The following is a 19,225-nucleotide window of genomic DNA, read 5'->3' as shown; positions in this document are numbered from 1 at the left end:
CTTAAATTGTTCTGGGAGTAGCCCACCAATCTTTTCTTAAGTCAATGATGAAATTCTAAATGTTATCTGAAAATTAACTCATCACTTAGAGATCAAATGGCCTGCAAAAATTAAAATAAGTAGGTCCGTGGGTTCGATAATGCACAAGGAAGGGAAAACATCTCCATGTTGCTATTTCGTAAAGGTGTAAAATGGGTGAATCGGATCGAGTTTGGGTCGGATCGAAAGAGTTTTCGATATGACATTGCTTGGTTAAATTCTTATGTACATAATTAACAACGCGTGTGTACGAACCCACTGTCCGCCTTGATGAGCTCCGTGAAAATCATTTTCCACAGGCAAGCAAATGGTCCATTCTCCTTGATCTTTGACAACTTTGCTTCGAATATCTGTCACGTGTTAGATGTTCGTTGGCTTAAAATTGGGTAGTCTCACGCCTACTCAGCTTTTTACCTTTGGGTTTGACGAGACCTGTGACGTGGCTTATGCTTTGAGCTTTATTAGTCTTAATTTATATCCTTAGTCAGATCTTGAGGTTAAGCACTTGGCGGGTACTTTGCGTCATTGGCCACTTCTCCATTGTTGCAATCGTGTATTTGTAGTATTTCTCTTCAAAATGACCTAATAGACTTTTCGGAAGTAATTCTAAATTTTCATTTCAACTAATGAAAGGTTTAGAATGCGATTGCGTTCCGTACCTAATCTGTGTTCGTCGCTATTGTTACGGGCTAACAGTTTCATGGCCAAGGACAAGCCCGTGCGACACCTAATGAGCCGAGAATACTAGGTCACCCTTCCTTCTATCGATCACCAATACAGTGTAGTGAAGCACATCCCTCACACCAAATTGTACCACGCTTAATTAAACACGGGTAGCCAATCCCTCGAGCGAGACACATAAATCACACTACATAACAACAACTGGTTTCGGCCCGCCATAATCTCATCGGGAGAGCCGCATCAGCTCCCAATCAATTTGTGTATGGGAGCCAACACCGTCTTTAGATATCCTCTAAGATGGCATTCGTTCCACTCCAGGACTCCTAGCACAGCATCCTAACGGCACTCCAGTAAATCAGTTGTTTCATTCCTTTTGCATCATGTACTCTTCACATCTTGTCACAAAACTTCACTCTATAGCTTACGAGGACACAGGAGAAATCGGATCGTAACACTATGATATTCCAATAAGTAATCAGACTTTATTAGCTTACGTCTCAGCAATCATGTGTGTATTTACAAAATAAAAATGTTATATCGGAAATAATTTGGTGATGGCCCCACCTCCTGGCTGCCAATGTGGGCAAAACTTTTGTGTAGCTTTTACGTATATACTCGAAATTTGATGTATGGCTGGTTCACAGAAATTATTAGGTGGATTGCGTACATAAAGTCCTTGTTTATTTATGCTTTTCAACTGGACGAGTCCTTTAATAGCCTCAATGAACAAAAAGTGCGTACACCCGATTCATGTAGCAATGGCTTGCGCATATGAGTTCCAATAAAAGCATTCAATTATCATCTATTACTTTCCATTAAGTAAAGTCAGCGACCTTGAGCACATGGACCGTTCAACACAGGAAAAATTACCGAAAAAATCTTAAATTTATTGCAATTATGCAAATTCAATTCTAAATCTATAATTGGACCAATTAAAAAATTCTAAATCTATTTTTTTGTTTTCTTTTTTTTGTAAAGGTTCTAAATCTATTTTTTGCCAATTAAATCCTAAACTTTTTGTACTTATGCCAATTAAATCCTTCCGGCCAACTTTGGCTGACCGCCTCTAACGTGGCACGACCGATACCGACGTGGCAATTTTTAATTATTTTAATTATTTTTTATAATTATTTTATTTATTTATTTTCTTTACTTTTTATTTTTTCAGAATTTGGCGAGGGCTTCATTTTTCAAATAGAATCTTACGTATTCATAGGCTCCATCGTTCCCATCGCGTGCCCTCGCCGGTCCTAAGCCAAAAATGAAGAAAAAGTATAAAAAATAAAATATATATATAAATATAGAAAATTCAAAATATTATCAAAATTTGTCCGGGCTGATCGCAATCCAGGTTTGCACCAGCCCACCAAATCTTGCTGGAAGGACTGAATTAACACAAATGCGAAAAATTTAGTAATGAATTAGCACAATTATAATAGATTTATGACTTTTTTAGTAATTTTCCGGACGAACCCGTGTGGCAAGGTGGTTGTCCCGGGACAGATTCTAAAATGGAAGAAAACCAAAGGGAAAAAGGAGAAAGGCAATTCCTTCCATTGATCAGCTTTGAAACGTTTTACTTCAACTCTAACTTGTTCTTCAATCCGAAGAAGCGAAAAGCTATCAGCAAAGTAATATATAACTAATAACAAGACTCGAGAGTTGAATGCTAATCTTTGTTTCTTTAGGTTCTTTTCGAAATAATCGATTCAGAGCCTTAAGGACAAATCAAGCTGACAAAACTCTTCCTGATGCGGGTTCTCTGGACGATACCCTTTCGGAGCCGACCCGTACCTCGCCATCTCTCGCATCCCTCCGTAGCCCGCGTCTCCGAGAAAGCCACCCGCGAGCTCATGGTGGCGCTGACGGACACGAACGGCATGACTGGATCCCGATGGTGAGCGCCCCGCCGTCGCATGGGCCTTGACGGCCGAGCTCAGCTCCGATCTGCTTTTCTTGGCAAGGGTGCGCTCGAGCTTGTGCGCGTTCTGGTGACCGCCAAGCGCCTGCGAGCTGTAGAACTTCCTCTGGCAGAAGTTGCACGAGAACATCCGGGCCACTTCGGATGGGCTACGGGGCGACGAGGAGGAGGAGGACGACGGGTCGAGGAGAAGATCCAGATTGGGCTGGTTGTTCGGCAAGCTGAGATGAAGGGAAGTGTTTGTTTGATAGTCATAATCCATTGAGAGAGAGAGAGAGAGAGAGAGATGGGTAAGAGTGGTGATGCGAAGAAGAGGGTATGTGCTGCATTATATTGGGGAAGATGATTCACTATTGCTTCAGTCACTGATTGATACAAGAGTCGAAAACATTGAGTTTGACTGAGAGAGTGTGAAAGAGAGAGACAAAGAGAGGGAGAGATCAGTGGGGAATCGAAGGTTTTGTCGCCTTCATTAATGGCAGCATTCGAATCCCCTGTCGGTCCACAAAAAAGTTTGTGGTGCTCTCTGTCTCTCTCTCTCTACACAGCTATATAACCATCTAGTTTAACCCATTCATAGATGTTTCGTGTTCTAGGCTATGAAATTATCTATACTTTTGCCAGATTTGCCTCTGACAAGCAAAGTGGCGTGGACAAGAGAAACAATCTTGACCTAGCCCAGACGCACGACATGATAAGAGACCATTTTGCTATGGTCTGAAGGAGAATCCCCCAACATCGCCTCCGTGTTTTATAGGATAAATAATTGTGTCTGCCTGCTTCTTGGAATCTTAGGGGCAGACTGTGTTGATTTATGTCTCTGAGTTTAAGAGTATGCTTTTCGGATGACTAATTTGTCGACCCCATTTGGCCAAATTTCTTGAGCTTATAGATTAGAATTTCTAGTGAGTCGTAAGTCGGACCTCGGAGAGAGTGACTGCATGGAAGATAAAATCAAAGTTCAGTAACACTTAGGTGAAAAAAATAGGAACACCATGATCTACTTCAAAAGTTACAGGAACGACAGATGACCATCAAGGCAATTTACCCATCGACACTTCATCTTTCACTTGCAACCAAGAGAATGTATACCTAGTTCAAGTAAAAATTGTAAATAACGTGAAGTGAATTCTCCTGACTTTGTTGGGGACAACAGACGTTGGGCTATGTTTCAGAGGATGCAATTGAGATTGTGCAGCGAAAATTGGGTTTACGAATCAGGGTCACATAGGGAACTTGGAAGATGTCCGGTTTCTGAGTGGTTGTACCTTTCATTCTATCAGGTATGCCGTGAGTTGAAAGGGGTTATTAAGGGATATCACGATTTCATTGACGACTGAGGTAGAAAACATTGTGAAAAGAAAGGATCTGAAGAGGTGATGTGGTTAAAATGACTTGGTTGATGGTGTGGAGTGATCGGTTAAAATCAGATTTATATTGGAGAATTGTGGTTATTGGTGATCGAAATTTCTGTGTTAGATACAACGTATTAGGAGAGGGATAAGTACACCGTGAGTGTCATAACTTGTGTATGGCGTTCACTTGAGTGTCATAACTTTCAAAACGTTTAGTTGAGTACCATAACTTTCAAAAAGCATTTACTTGAGTGCCATAACTTTCAAAATTCGTTCATTTAAGTGCTACGTCAACTTTTCTGGCGTTCACGTCAACTTTTCCGGCATGCCACGTTAGCTTTCCCGCTTGCCACATCAGCTTTCCGGTATCCACGTTAGCGATGGCACTTGAGTGAACAATTTTTGAAATTTATGGCACTTAAGTGAATGTTTTGAAAGTTGTGGCGATCAAGTGACCACCATACAAAAGTTATAGCACCGATAGTATACTTATGCCTATTAGAAGATGATAGAACCTTAAAGAAGCTTATTTCTCTAGACAAATATGAGCTCGGCTTCGGCTTGATAGATGTCCGTGATGGTTGAGTACCTATCGAGAATTTGGGACAGCCATCATGGATGATGAGAGCTATGACTTTGGAATGAAGGCTGAGCTAATATAGAAAATTGTCAAATCGCATCTCGAGTTTGAGCCCATGAAAATAATCTGACCTAAGGAGCAATTCAAAATTCGAATATAAATGGTGGTTTGGTGTCCGAATAAGGAAGAAATAATTCAAACACTTTCCACGTTGGAATTGGATTCCTAGTTTGAGTCAGCAAGTCACGTAAGAATATATAAAAGCAAAATTCTACTCAATTATTTCACAATTGAGCAAATTATAAAAATGTTAAGGTTTTCCCTTTGTGAGTATTCTGAATAAGTTATCTATGAGAGATTTAGAAATAACACTTGCAAGTTTTTCTTTGAGCGATTAAGCAATTATAAAGTCTTTATTCAGCAGATTCATAGGGAATTTCTTGGCAACCGGCTCTCCCAAAGGAGTAGGTATCAACATTTAGACCGAATCACATAAATCTATGAAGTTCTCGTTCCTCGTTAATTTCTCCGATCATTTATTTTTCTCGCGTTAGATTTGAATTGCAAGATTCGGTAATTTCCACATTGTTTTACTACACATAATGTGTTTTTGAGTAAGACATATATGTTACCTTATTTGTTGATAAGTAGATGATATAAGGTCATGAAAAAATTCAAACCGATTTACCTGTGATAAATTTACCTCAAATATTTTTTGGGTTATCAAAAATCCCAAATTATTATACTTATGATCAATTTACCCCAAACTAATTTCTAGGTTACCAAACCCTAACTGGTACACTCATGGTATCATCCACTAGCTTTCGTCAAATTTTACCGTAAAATTATCGAGCTAGATGATAAATGGCAATAAGTCAATTGGCAAGGTAAGTCCATATGGAAATCCATATTAGTTTGGGATTTTGGTGACCCACAAATTAGTTTGGGGTTGTTGTAAAAGTAAACGGCGATCTTTGGAATCAACTCATAAACATAACACCAACTTGAAATATGAGAGAAGAGATAAGAGAGAAGTAGGGAGCAAATGTTAACTCTTTTTCATCCCTCAACAAGTTTACAAAAGCCTCTATTTATAGGCTAGAGGGTATATTATATTGGGAGAGGAAAAACCGCTCATGGGATGTGAAAGGTGCAACATCAATCCATATCAATGTACATCAATATACATCAATGTATTTGTAACATACATTGGAAGAGGTAATGGTGAAAGGTGAAGCATCCACATATAATTAATATGTTTATAACACTCCCCCTTGGATGTTCACCATTTTTATTATACACTGTTTAAACTGCCTCATTAAAAACCTTGCCAAGAAAAACCCAGTGGGACAAAAAACTCGGCGAAGGGAAAAAGAGTACAGTGTGTATAATACTCCCCCTCATTGTAATAGTCATTGCACGTAGGCTGCCTCATTAAAAACCTTTGGCAAGTAAAAACCCTATGGGAAAAAAACTTACAAAGGGAAAAAGAGTACAGCCATAAACCTTCCGGGTTCCATCCTTCGAGGATGGTTAATTCGCTCCCCCTGATTGAAGTAGTCGCCTAAGTCGACGCATCCCTATTCCATATACAAGTTTTTCAAATGTGGAAGTAGGTAGGGATTTAGTGAACAAATCTGCAAGATTGTCACTAGAGCGAATTTGATGAATATCTATTTCACCTTTTTCTTGAAGCTCATGTGGATAAAATAACTTAGGTGAAATATGTTTAGTTCTATCACTTTTGACAAATCCATCATGCACTTGTGCAATGCAAGCCGCATTATCCTCAAAAAGTATAGTGGGGGCATCATGAACTGAGGACAAGCCACATGAATCTTGAATGTGGTGTATCAAAGTTCTTAACCAAACACATTCTTTAGCGGTTTCAAATAATGCAATAATCTCAGAATGATTTGAGGAAGTAGCAACTACACTTTGTTTTACCGACTTCCATGAAACTGTCGTACCTCCACAGAGGAACACATAACCAGTCTGTGACTTGGCATTATGAGGATCGGACATATAGCTAGCATCCGAATCTGAATATCCCACCAATGTTAAATCTTTGTTTCTTTGGTAAAATAAACCAAGATCAACAGTTCCTTGAAGGTAACGTAGGATATGTTTAACGCCATTCCAATGTCTTCGGGTTGGATTGGCACTGTGTCTAGCTAGAACATTTACTGCAAATGCAATATCGGGTCCGGTGCAATTTGCAAGATATAACAATGCTCTTATGGCGCTAAGGTAAGGAACTTCAGGTCCTAACCTATCCTCGTTTTCCTCTTTAGGCCTAAATGGGTCCTTGTCCACTTTAAGTGAACGTACCAACATTGGTGTGCTAAGAGGATGAGATTTATCCATGTAAAATGTCTCCAATATCCTTTTTGTATAATTAGACTGGTGCAATAAAACTCCTTCCGGGAGGTGCTCGATCTACGAGCCAAGACAATACTTGGTTTGACCCAAGTCTTTCATTTCAAATTCCTTCTTTAGGCAAGAACGAGCTTCTTCGAGCTCTTTTGGGGTTCCAATTATATTCAGGTCATCCACATATACGGATATGATGGCAAAGCCATTTGATGACCTTTTTATGAACACACACGGATATATTACATTATTTACATATCCCCGCTTCAGGAGGTAATCACTTAGCCGATTGTACCACATACGACCCGATTGTTTAAGACCATATAATGATCTTTGCAATTTGATACGGTACATGTTGCGATTTTCATTCTTTCCCATCCGGGGAATCGAAAATCCTTCGGGGACTTTCATATATATATATCGGTGTCAAGTGACCCATATAAATATGCAGTCACAACATCCATTAAGTGCATATCTAGATTCATACTTACTGCCATGCTGATCAAATAACGGAACGTAATATTATCCATTACGGGAGAATAAGTGACATCAAAGTCTATACCGGGTCTCTGCGAAAACCCTTGGGCAACTAGTCTCGCTTTATATCTTACCACCTCATTCTTTTCATTGTATTTTCTTACAAACACCCATTTGTATCCAACGGGGATAACATCTTTGGGTGTTCGGACAATAGGTCTAAAAACACAACGTTTATTAAGCGAGTCTAGTTCTGCCTTAATTGCCTCCTTCCATGTATTCCAATCCGAACGCTTCTGGCATTCAAGAATGGATTTTGGTTACGGATTCAGATTATCTTTTGAGACAGTCGGCGCTACTAAGGAGGCAAATGAGTCATCGACGACAGTTGTAATTCTATCATATCTCACTCCCGTGTTCATATAATTTACTGCAACCTCTATATTAACATCAACCAAATCCTCATAGTTTCCCAAATCAATAGGATTTGGCCGTTCCGTATTCCCGGAATTGTTATTTGGGGCAGCTGCACTAATTTCACCGGGATTGCTTTCCTTTGCGGGAGGCGCATTGGGTGACCGAATGTTTTTTCTTTTCCGCGGATTTATGTCTTTAGCCCACGTGGGTCGTCCACGCTTCCGGCGTTGACTAGGCTCATCAGACATTTTTGGTCCCAAGGGGATCTCCACTCTAGGTGGTGCGTTTTCTGCAGGAATATGGGACTTAGTCACCCCTTTATGATCAGTAAATGCATCTGGCGGTTTACTTGCTAAATGTTGCAAGTTAATAATCTTCTGAACTTCAAGTTCAGTCATGCTTGTACGTGGATCAAGATAATTCAATTGATCTTCCTTCCAGGAAATTTCACGGCATTCTTTAAGCTTCGGGCTTTCTCCCCCTAATGTCGGGAAATGTGCCTCATCAAATATACAATCGGCGAACCGGGCAGAAAACAAGTCGCCCGTCTAGGGCTCCAAGTATTTTATAATAGATGGAGATTCATATCCCACATAAATACCAAGTCGACGTTGAGGCCCCATTTTGGAACGCTGTGGAGGTGGTATAGGAACATATACGGCACAACCAAATATTCGCAGATGGGAAACATCGGGTTCACATCCACGTACAAGTTGAATCGGGGAGTATTCATGATATGCAGTGGGTCGAATTCTTATCAATGATGCAGCGTGCAATATCGCATGTCCCCATAAACTAAAGGGTAATTTAGCTCTCAACAGCAACGGTCTAGCAATCATTTTCAGGCGTTTGATTAAAGATTCCGCTAAGCCATTCTGAGTATGAGTATGTGGCACAGGATGCTCCACGTCTATCCCAATAGCCATGCAATAGTCATTAAAGGCTTTAGACGTAAATTCACCAGCATTATCTAATCGGATCTTCCGGATCGAGTAATCGGGGAATTGTGCACGCAATTTAATTAGCTGAGTGAGTAATTTTGCGAAAGCCATATTACGTGTTGACAACAGGTCAACGTATGTCCATCGCGTTGAAGCATCAATCGGGACTATGAAGTACCCGAAAGGTCCACATGCGGGGTGGATAGGCCCACAGATATCTCCTTGAATTCTATGCAAAAATATAGGAGATTCCACCTTTACTTTAGTAAGAGACGGCCGTACAATTAATTTGCCCTCAGCGCACGCATCGCATACATAATCGGTGGGTGAAGGGAGCCCACGATTTGTTAATGAATGTCCAATTGAATGAGTTAATATTCGGCGCATCATATTCGACCCTGGGTGACCCACAACGGTCATGCCATGATTGAAAACCTTCCGGGTTTGTGAACTTCGGGTTCATCGCAACATGTTTATTACTCACATTTATGTAAGTATAATATAACCCGGAGGAGAATGATGGTAACTTTTCCATAATTTGTTTTCTGTATCCACTCATCCGAGTTAGATACAAGTATTCTTTACCACCTTCGGTCTCGGTTTCAACGTGAAACCCATTGGAATGAATATCTTTAAAGCTAAGTAGGTTCCTTTTAGACCGTGGGCAAAATAAAGCATCATTAATAAAAATTTCTGTGCCCATTGGTAATATTATACGAGCTCTTCCGGAGCCTGTAATTATATTACTATCGCCTGAAATAGTGGTAATATTCCCTTCGCATTTTTTTAATGCCTCAAAGAACTTCCTCTGCTGGAGGATAGTATGTGTAGTACCACTGTCTACAAGACAAAGAATACCATTGTTCTCCTCGAGATAATTGCTCAGCATCATTGATGACTAACATAAAAGAATAAGAAATGAAATTATAATATTAAACGTGAATATTATTCAAAAATTAAGAGAATACATGTGAGTAAACATAAACTTATATATATTGCTTAATCTAAATCCAAAAAATGATCAATATCAAAAGATGTATTGTCAAGAGATGATTTTTTATCCTCCATAAAGGGCTTGGTTGCAACATTGGCTTCCATTTTTCTCTCATCTTGTTCCCTTTGATAGAGGTCAACCAGGTGCTTTGAGGTGCGACAAGTGCGAGACCAATGGCCTGTAGAACCACATCTATGACAAACATTGGCACCAACCTGGTTAGGTACTTCTGGACCTTCTTTTCTTTGTGGACCACGTTTAGGTCCTTGTGAACCTCTATCTCGGCTCTTATAAGGCTGATTTTTCAAGTTACGCCCTTTGCCCTTCCAATGCCAATGACTCTTGTTTTTATGACGTGCGACATGTGCTTCAGGCACAAGTGCAGATCCAGTAGGACGAGAATTATGATTTTGCATCAACAACTGGTTGTGCTTTTCTGCTACAAGTAGTGCAGAAATTAATTCTGAATGCTTTGAATAATTCTTTGCCCTATACTGCTGCTGGAGTACAAGGTTATTGGCATGGAAGGTAGATAATGTTTTTTCCAACATTTCAATCTCCGTGATCTGCTGGCCACGTAGTCTTAATTGTGATACAATTCGGTGAATAGCAGAATTATATTCTACTACGAACTTAAAGTCCCGAAAGCGTAAATTGATCCATTGAAACCTGGCATGAGGAAGGACCACTTCTTGTTGATGATCAAAGCGATCCTTCAGGGATTGCCATAGAATTGCAGGGTCCTCCTCGGTCAAATACTCAGCCTTTAAATCTTCATGTAAATGGTGGCGAATGAAGATAAGAGCCTTAGCCTTCTGGGCCGGGGTATAATTAGATTCTGGGAGAATAGATCGACTAAGATCTAATGATGTTAAGTGTATCTTGACATCAAAAACCCATGTTAGATAATTACTTCCGGTAATATCTAACGTTGCAAACTCTCTCTTGGTAATGTTTGACATATTTAAAAAGAAAATGTAGAGATGTTATATAATGAAGAGGTAAAGATGTGTTACCTCGAGTGATATCCAAGATTCTAACCGGTTCGTGCTGATAACGTGTTGTAAAAGTAAACGGCGATCTTTGGAATCAACTCATAAACATAACACCAACTTGAAATATGAGAGAAGAGATAAGAGAGAAGTAGGGAGCAAATGTTAACTCTTTTTCATCCCTCAACAAGTTTACAAAAGCCTCTATTTATAGGCTAGAGGGTATATTACATTGGGAGAGGAAAAACCGCTCATGGGATGTGAAAGGTGCAACATCAATCCATATCAATGTACATCAATATACATCAATGTATTTGTAACATACATTGGAAGAGGTAATGGTGAAAGGTGAAGCATCCACATATAATTAATATGTTTATAACAGGGGTAAATTTGTCATAGATGTACCAGTTTTGATTTTTGATGATAAAAAATTGAGTTTAGGGTAAATTGATCACATGTGTATCAAAGTGAGATTTTTTGTAGTATTAGCCTTTGATATAATTTAAAAAGGGGATAATGTTATTACAAATATCATAACTTTCGTTTGGCATTTATTTTGTGCTGCAATTTTCTTTTTGATCAATTGAATGTCACTTCTGCAAAAAGAAAATCAATAATTTTAGTTTCATCGATGATTTGTGCAGTAAAAAAATCCCATATAATGATATTTTAATATAAATCGTCCCACGTGATTCGTTAGCAAAGTGAAGTCAGCAAAATCAATACTAGAGATGTCATTTATAAGTTTTGTTTGCGCCAAATTAACAAATTGGTGGCTAAATTCGTGGCGTTGTTTAAACCCTAACCCAACAGCCAATGAATAGGGGCAAAGTTAGATTGCTGAAATTTGCAATGAAGGGCAAGAGCCGCAGAAGGTTCCATAAATATCTCTTTATCGTTAAAATTTACGTTGTAATTGATGAGATCCAGGAACTAAGAGATGCCCGAGAAGGGCATGACAATGGTGGACCACGTGGCTGACATCTTCTCGGAGTTCTTGAGGCAGCGGCCGTGAGGATTCTACGTCAGATCGAAGTAAAAGAGCTTGTGTTCCACTTGTTGTGTCTTGCACGTCAAGTCGGCATCAGTTTTCTTCGATCCGATGGTTGTCTTGTGACAGTTCAGGCGAAATTGCCGAGCGCACCAGAGCCGTAGGGCTAAGGATGATAAAGACGGACCGAGAGAGATCCGTTTTTTCCTCCGATGAATCGACTTTTATAATTAAAAGTGCTAGGTCGGACTTAGTGTTAAAAAAAGAAAAAGAAAAAAATCAAACAGGGCGAATAGCTGGTATATGTCATAGGAGACACAGAAGTGATCGAGTTTTCCCCAATGCGGCACTCAATTGATCGAAGAAAAGATCCGTGACACTTAAACGAGCGCTGAGGTCTATCTGCAAATTAACTTCTCCCGACAAACCACAAAAGCCTGCAGTTTGTAGTGATTCTCTCGTCTCATTGTCGGTGGGTATTATTTAATGGCTAAGCATTAGAACATCCAAGATGTCTGAACCAAAGCACATGTGCCGTCAAGTTTGGAACAGCAGATTGGCAGACAAATATTATTATTTTTTGTAAGTTGTTACAATATTGTACCTATCATTGCACAGGCTCGTTAACAAAACCATCTTGATTAAGAAGCTTGATTAAAAATCTGCATTAATGATTAATGGAGGTCAGCTGCGATTACGGCGCTTACTGTTCCTCAATCACAGACAACACACGTACCGCCAAAAAAACCTGCTTCTTGCTGTGAACTTGCCGATCTCCAGTTTATGTTTTTTTAAGTCAACATTGGAATCAATTCAAGGGTATGGAACACTTATTCCTTTTGCTGCACAAGGCGGGTCGATTGGATTTCTTTAATGGGGTGTGTTCCCTAGTATCTTGACATCCCAAGGGACATGGAATTATGTGTTGATCGGCAAGAAGTAGATAAGGTTCATGAAGTGATCGGTGGTTTCCTCTTTGTTTATGTTGTGGGCATTACCACCCACCAACGGGGATGTTCTGTGTGCTTTGAATCTTTGGATTGTGATGAAGATTTAGGTTTTCACAATTTAGTCGTTCTGGTTCATCAATTAGGGCTTCGATTCTTGGAACTTTATCTTTGAAAATTGAATTGTTCCTAACTTTCCAAATGCACTAGAGGATGACTCCGATCTGTTCGAGGGAGGGTAAGATGGTTGGGTTTTCTGCAATTGATTGAAGCCACACCTCTATGCGTAAGCTATTTGAGATCTGCAAGAGTCGGGGACTTCCTGGTTTAGCCATATGTTCTTCGTCCATGAGTAGTGGAGAAATAAGTGTCCTGTGTCTTCATTGTGCTAATTACACATAGGACAAAGGGGTTGGGGGATAATCTGGCGCCTGAATAGATTATCCCTCGTAGGTAATGCGTTCTGCCAGAAGCTCCATAGGAATATTCTAATCTTTGGGGGGATATTGGCCTTCCAAATTCGGTTCTAGAGTAAGCGTGTTGGCTGGAAAGAAGTGGATGCCACATTTACGGGTTGCTTTGCTTCCAATGCTCTAATAGAGTTGCTTCCAATAAGTCGAGCATTGTATTATGTATGGCTGAAGGCTGGTAAGCTTGCATATGATTGACGTATGCTTTGTGATTCTGCGTTTGGTTGATAAAATGCTCCGAACGAATCAATGCCCTAACCGGGCTTAGGCATTGACTCACCGAGATTATTTTCACTCTGTTGTTTAACACTTTCGGGTCCCAAGTAGTGGGGAGACATGTCCAATCCGACGTCCCTACCGATCATTCTTTTTATATCATCCACTATCCGATCGTGGGCATGGAGCATGTCCGGAAGCACCACGTAACGATAGTCCGGGTGGACGAGGGTTGCTTTACTTAGTGGCACATCTCTTCAAAGCCTGGTTCTTTCATGATGAGGACCAGTTTTTCGGCTAGCTTCGTGGATTTGAGGGGCCACCTAACCCGACCCCTCACATCCCGCTTGGGATTCGATGGATTTAGATACACCCGACGGAGAAGTAGTCGACCCCGATTTCGACATGGATTGCGAGCCCTCCATGGCCGCACCCTCTTTTGGCCAAGACTCTTTATCCTAGACGTGTAGCGATCCCCTTTTTGAGAGCACTGTTGATGCTCGGGTCGAGGGTGACATAGCCCCTCTTTCGGGAGTAGATGAGAGATTAACCATTCCTTACCACGATATCTATTTATTGGTCTTAGAGAGCAGCCCTGAAGAATGTGGTTGTATATGCTGGTAAATTTGTAGGGTTAACAATCATCTATTCGTATTAATGAATTGAAAAATGTCTTTTGGTTAAATGACTCTGTTGCTTTCCTGCTTTTCTATCCCCATTTAATATTTTGTCCGAGAGTTGTACATTTCCGCTTGCATAATAAAAGATAAAATGTTTGGGACGATAACGTGCCTGGGACATTTTTTTTCATAACTTGTGGCGATTTGGTAGGGATGTTGCGTGCTCGAGAGTCGGGACGTGACATCCCCGCCCAAGGTGGTATCAAAGCAAGGTTAGCCTAATCCATTTGATCATTGGCCTGGAGTGATAAGGAGCAATGGGATTCGGGATAGTTTGTAGGGTCGTAAGTTTTGTGTGTGTGATTGTTGTTATGTTTCAAGTTGTTAAGTTGCCTTCTTATCACCGGTTGCTTGGAATGAGTAGGACTCCCGTACAATGCATGTATAATGGGCGACCGCGGTGGAAGGATACCTCGTGGTAGGCCTGCTAGGGAGGATCCAAGGATAGATGGGATCTTGCAAGCGTTGATAGTGCTAGGAGATTTGATAGAGCATTAGATGAGGAACTAGGCTACTGCCGCTTAAGCCCCGTAGGGAAACCCGTTAGCTGGGAACGAGAACGAAGGACGCCAAGCGCAAAAGTTGGTGGAACAGTTCTTGAAGCCGAAGCCGCCTAGGTTTGTTGGAAGTGGAGATCCCGAGGCTGCCACCTAGTGGATCGGGGAATTAGAGAAAGTGTTCTCCCCGCTGAGGTGTTCGGATAAAGATATGGTCACTCCGGTCGTCTTTCAACTGCAGGGGAATGCAAGTACTTGGTGGAGAGCCTCCAAGGGTAGGATCTTCTCGGAGGGCATCGTTTCGACATGCGGTGCATTTGTGGAAGCATTCAATGGCAAGCACTTCTCGAATACCACGAGGGAACAGAAGATGGCCGAGTTCCTTCACATGTGCCAAGACCAACCGACGAGACCAAGTTCGCTAAGCTATCGAAATACGTGCTGAGGATGGTGGAAGACCTTATGGATAGGGCAAAGAAATTTAGGGACGGATCGAAGCCCGAGATCGGGAGCATACTAGTGCCGTTTAATCTGAAGGACTTTAACGATCTTTATGAGAGGACCCAAATGGTGGAACGGGACTTTGCAAAAAGGGTTGCCGCATCTAGATCACAATTCATGCCTTTGAGTAGAAGAGCCATTCGGTAAGGAAAGAGGCCGATGTCCAATGGAAGGCATCACATCCCACCTAGTAGGAGATGAGGGATTAGCAAGCCTGCATTCAGCCAGGATAGGACGTGTCACCTATGTCGTTGGAAGCATGGGCCTAACCCTTGCCCATTTAGGGGCGGAGCATGTTTTGGATGTGGTCGGTTCGACCACCAAGTTAGAGACTTCCCGTAAAGGCCGCAAAGCGGACCAACACCGCCGCGATATGGAGGACTGTTGAGAGGAGCCACGCTGTAAAATCTCCATAACAGGCTACCAGCTCAAGGAAGGCTATTTGCCGTCACCCGGGAAGAGACGAAGGATTCGCCGACCGTTATCGATACGATCCTCTTGCATGACCAAGTAGCTTATGCCTTGTTTGACCTAGGTGCTACGCATTCGTTTGTGGTTGATAGATTTGTTGAGTTGGCTGGATTGAGTTTGATGCTTTGGATGTTGTTTTTAAGATTTCTACGCCCTTAAAGGATAGTGTAGTCGTTGTAGTATGTTGTCTTGATTGTAAACTGGTTATAGATGGTCACAAGGGTAGGATCGATTTGATTGTGCTGGAAATGTACAATTTTGACGTGATTATAGGGATGGATTGGCTGACTAAGCAAAAAGCCATAGTGGATTGCTATCGTAGGGATGTTCAGTTTAATCCATTGGATGGGGTTAGTTTTGAGTTTGTTGGAGACCGAGGTGGAATCTCGATCTTGTTGGTTTCATCGATGGAAGCAATGCGTCTGATGGAAAGTGGATGCCAAGGGGATTTGGCAACTATAGTGGATATGTCAATTGAGGAATCGAGGATTGAGGACATAGTAGTAGTGTATGAGTTCCCCGATGTCTTTCCTCAAAAGTTGCCTAGATTGCCGTCGGAAAGAGAAATAGAGTTCGTAGTAGAGTTGGCCCCTAGGACGGAATTGATCTCTAAGGCGTCGTATAGGATGGCGTTGTCAGAGCTAAAGGTGCAAATGCATGAGTTATTAGATAAAGATTTAACCACCACAGCAATTCGCCATGGGGAGCACCCGTGTTGTTTATTAAGAAGGATAGGTCATTGAGGATGTGCATACATTTTAAGCAATTGAATCAAGTGACGATCAAGAATAAGTATCTACTGCCGAGGATAGATGATTTATTTGATTAACTGCAGGAAGCTTCGGTATTTTTTGAGATCGATCTACGGACGGGATGCTATCGGTTGAGGATTAAGAAAGAGGATATACCGAAAACGGCATTCAGGATGCATTGTGAACATTATGAGTTCATAGTGATGCCATGTGGTTTGACAAATGCTCCTGCTACTTTTATGGATTTGACGAACAGGGTATTCAAGGAGTTCTTGGATCGGTTTGTTATCATATTCATAGACGACATCTTGGTGTACTCGAGGAGTATGGAGGATCACGAGTAGCATCTAAGGGTAGTTTTAGGAACCTTGAAGGAGCATTAGTCATATGCAAAGCTTAGCAAGTGCGAGTTTTGGCTAACTTGTGTGTCATTCTTAGGCCACGTGATTTCCGGTGAAGGGATTGCGGTGGATCCGACGAAGATTGAAGCGATCATGGATTGGCCGAGGCCTACGACAAGAACTAAGGTTTGGAGTTTCTTAGGCCTGGTAGGCTATTATGGGCGTTTTGTAGAAAGATTCTCTGCCATAGCCTCTCCTTTAACGAAGCTATTGAAGAAGGATGTGAAGTTTGAATGGACAGATAAGTGCGAGCGTAGTTTTCAAGAGCTTAAGCGTAAGCTAACTACAACTCCTGTGTTGACGATTCCATCCGGTCCCGAAGGATTCGAGATCTATAGTGACGCGTCTTTTAGAGGTTTGGACTGTGTTTTGATGCAGCATGGAAGGGTGGTTGTGACGTCCTCGACCCGACCCTTGTGCCCATAATAGGAAGCTTAAGCTCCTTTAGGGCTCTCGGTCCCTTGAATACCTTCAAGAGCACTACGGCTTTTCACCGTTTAAAATTGAGACCGTATGAGGATCGTAAAGTCGTGATGTTGCGGGGGAGGACATATGGTGTTCCAGGAACACCGTCCTCATAAATGACCCTTAACTAGTTTTAATCTTGTTAACGAATTGCACGCGGAAGCGATTACATGTTAAGCTTTCGATTATTTATGATACCCTAAGGAACAATTATTAATAAAAATACGCTTCATCTATTCATATCATTTACATCAAACTATGTCAATTTACAATATATATATATGCATCATAACATGGCTCCATCGAGGAATTCTACTTCGGGATAGCAAGATGCCCCAAAAAGTTACATACGGGCTTCCAAAAATTCCTCCAAACTACCCGGTTGCCTGGGGTACTCTCCATCCATCTTCATATTGCTACTCCCTCATCAAAAGACTCCATTTTTTTTCTATGCCTTTTCAATCTGTATGTGGCAATCCTTCATCCGGAAAACCCGGTGGACTCGCGGCATCGGAAAATGGTCCTATGAGGTTGTCATTAGAAATAAGATACCATGCAATATACTTACGGGGTACATAGTCGGGCAAACGCTCGTCCACCCATGCGGTAGTCACGTAGCGCCTAAGGGTTACTTCGTATTCCATAACCACAACATCGACACAAGAAACTTCTGCGGACATAATAATATCAAAACGAGATGGTGGCGAATTAGCCATTACCTATAAATCTGAAAAATAAAGAATGAGATACGACAATTTCAATAAGCGAATGTCTAAGCCAAACAAAGGAAATAAGCTGACTGTACAATTCATAATGCAAAAAATCATATCATTTATGAATCGTTTCCGATTCCATTTCATATTTGCATGATGTCTCCACTTTTCTTTTCATATTGTACATGTTTAAAGGCCCTCTCACCATTTTAGTGAGGCATATAACATATCATATCGTATTGTATAATCTCACCACCAAAGATAGCGAGATCAAGGAGAGTATGCATCACATATAACTTTTCAAGCAAGCATTAGAGAAGCAAAAGCTTTACGTCCTAGATAAGGATTAGATATCACTTACTTCAAGTAGATAAACGTAAGAACAAAAGAAGGGGTCGGCTTGAGGTGTGCGTGGCGTGGTGACTTTGGAGATGGTTCGGTGATGGTGGTTTGTGGCGGGTGAGTGTGGCATGCAAATGGCCGAGAGGGATGAGAGAGTGAGAGAGAGATGGCGTGAGAGAGGGAGAGGGGAGAGAGTGCCGAAAATTTGAGGGGCCAAAGTGAGGTAAAGTTGTCTTGTGGTTCCTTTTATAGTGCTATTTTTCATTTATTTTATTTATTTACTTACTTAATGATCAAGTTTAATCATGAGAAGCTTGGGTGTCTTGGTTTTGTCATTTTCTTCTTTAATCATTAGCTTTTCTAATTTTTACTAAGAGTTTGCCCATTGAGTACTAGGTCCTTAGGTTTTAGAACCTAGTATTACACTTGTCATTTAACTAACTTGCCACATTTTCTATTTAATTGGAATCATTAATTATCTAGTCTATGTTTCAAGCATTTACATATTCCACCTAGCTACTATATGAAGCTATATTCCTAGATTTGATTATGTACCCTCTACACTCTAGGCAACTAAGACAATCATTGCTCTTCATTTATTTAAAATTTGCCACTTAGCCTTAAGCATTTATTTTTCTTATGATTACTCTATGGTAGACTAGGGTTTTATACATGCTTGTAAGGCATTTTTCTAGAAGCCTTATCTTGCTCTCCAAGCTTTACCATTTCTAGAAGTCTTGACTTGCTCATCAAGTTTTATTAATTTTAGAAATCTTGTCATGCTCCCCAAGTTTTATTAATTCTCCCATTTTTCTTGTGCTATTTAAAACAAGATAAATTCTTTTAATGCCCTTTTCCCTCTTACACGTGTATTCCAGGGCATTTTACATTATTTTTACTTTTGTATTTGTTATTTAAGTCTACTAATAAATTCTTTTTTTTTATAATCCAGAATCCACCGGTTGTATTAAGGTTTCACCCGTTCAGAAACACACAGCGTCAATAC

General features: G+C 40.8%; 2 protein-coding genes across 2 annotated transcripts; one reads left to right on the top strand and one right to left on the bottom strand.

Annotated features, from left to right (window-relative positions):
• Window positions 1–2,299: 2,299 nt before the first annotated feature.
• LOC115750787 (zinc finger protein 2-like) lies at window positions 2,300–2,983 on the bottom strand. The gene has a single exon (XM_030688342.2). It carries the CDS (start codon window positions 2,901–2,903, stop codon window positions 2,430–2,432), a length of 474 nt encoding a protein of 157 aa, XP_030544202.1. The 5' UTR covers window positions 2,904–2,983; the 3' UTR covers window positions 2,300–2,429.
• Window positions 2,984–14,880: 11,897 nt separating this feature from the next.
• LOC115750806 lies at window positions 14,881–16,642 on the top strand. The gene is made up of 4 exons (XM_030688363.2): window positions 14,881–15,218; window positions 15,495–15,610; window positions 15,757–16,193; window positions 16,382–16,642. The coding sequence occupies exons 1-4, from the start codon at window positions 14,881–14,883 to the stop codon at window positions 16,640–16,642; spliced, it is 1,152 nt and encodes a 383-aa protein (XP_030544223.2).
• The last annotated feature ends 2,583 nt before the right edge of the window (window positions 16,643–19,225 follow it).

The sequence above is a fragment of the Rhodamnia argentea genome, chromosome 4 (assembly GCF_020921035.1).
Source record: "Rhodamnia argentea isolate NSW1041297 chromosome 4, ASM2092103v1, whole genome shotgun sequence".
Classification (NCBI taxonomy): Eukaryota; Viridiplantae; Streptophyta; class Magnoliopsida; order Myrtales; family Myrtaceae; genus Rhodamnia; species Rhodamnia argentea.
Note: the sequence above shows the minus strand (reverse complement) of the source record. Positions and strands in the feature narration are given on the sequence as shown.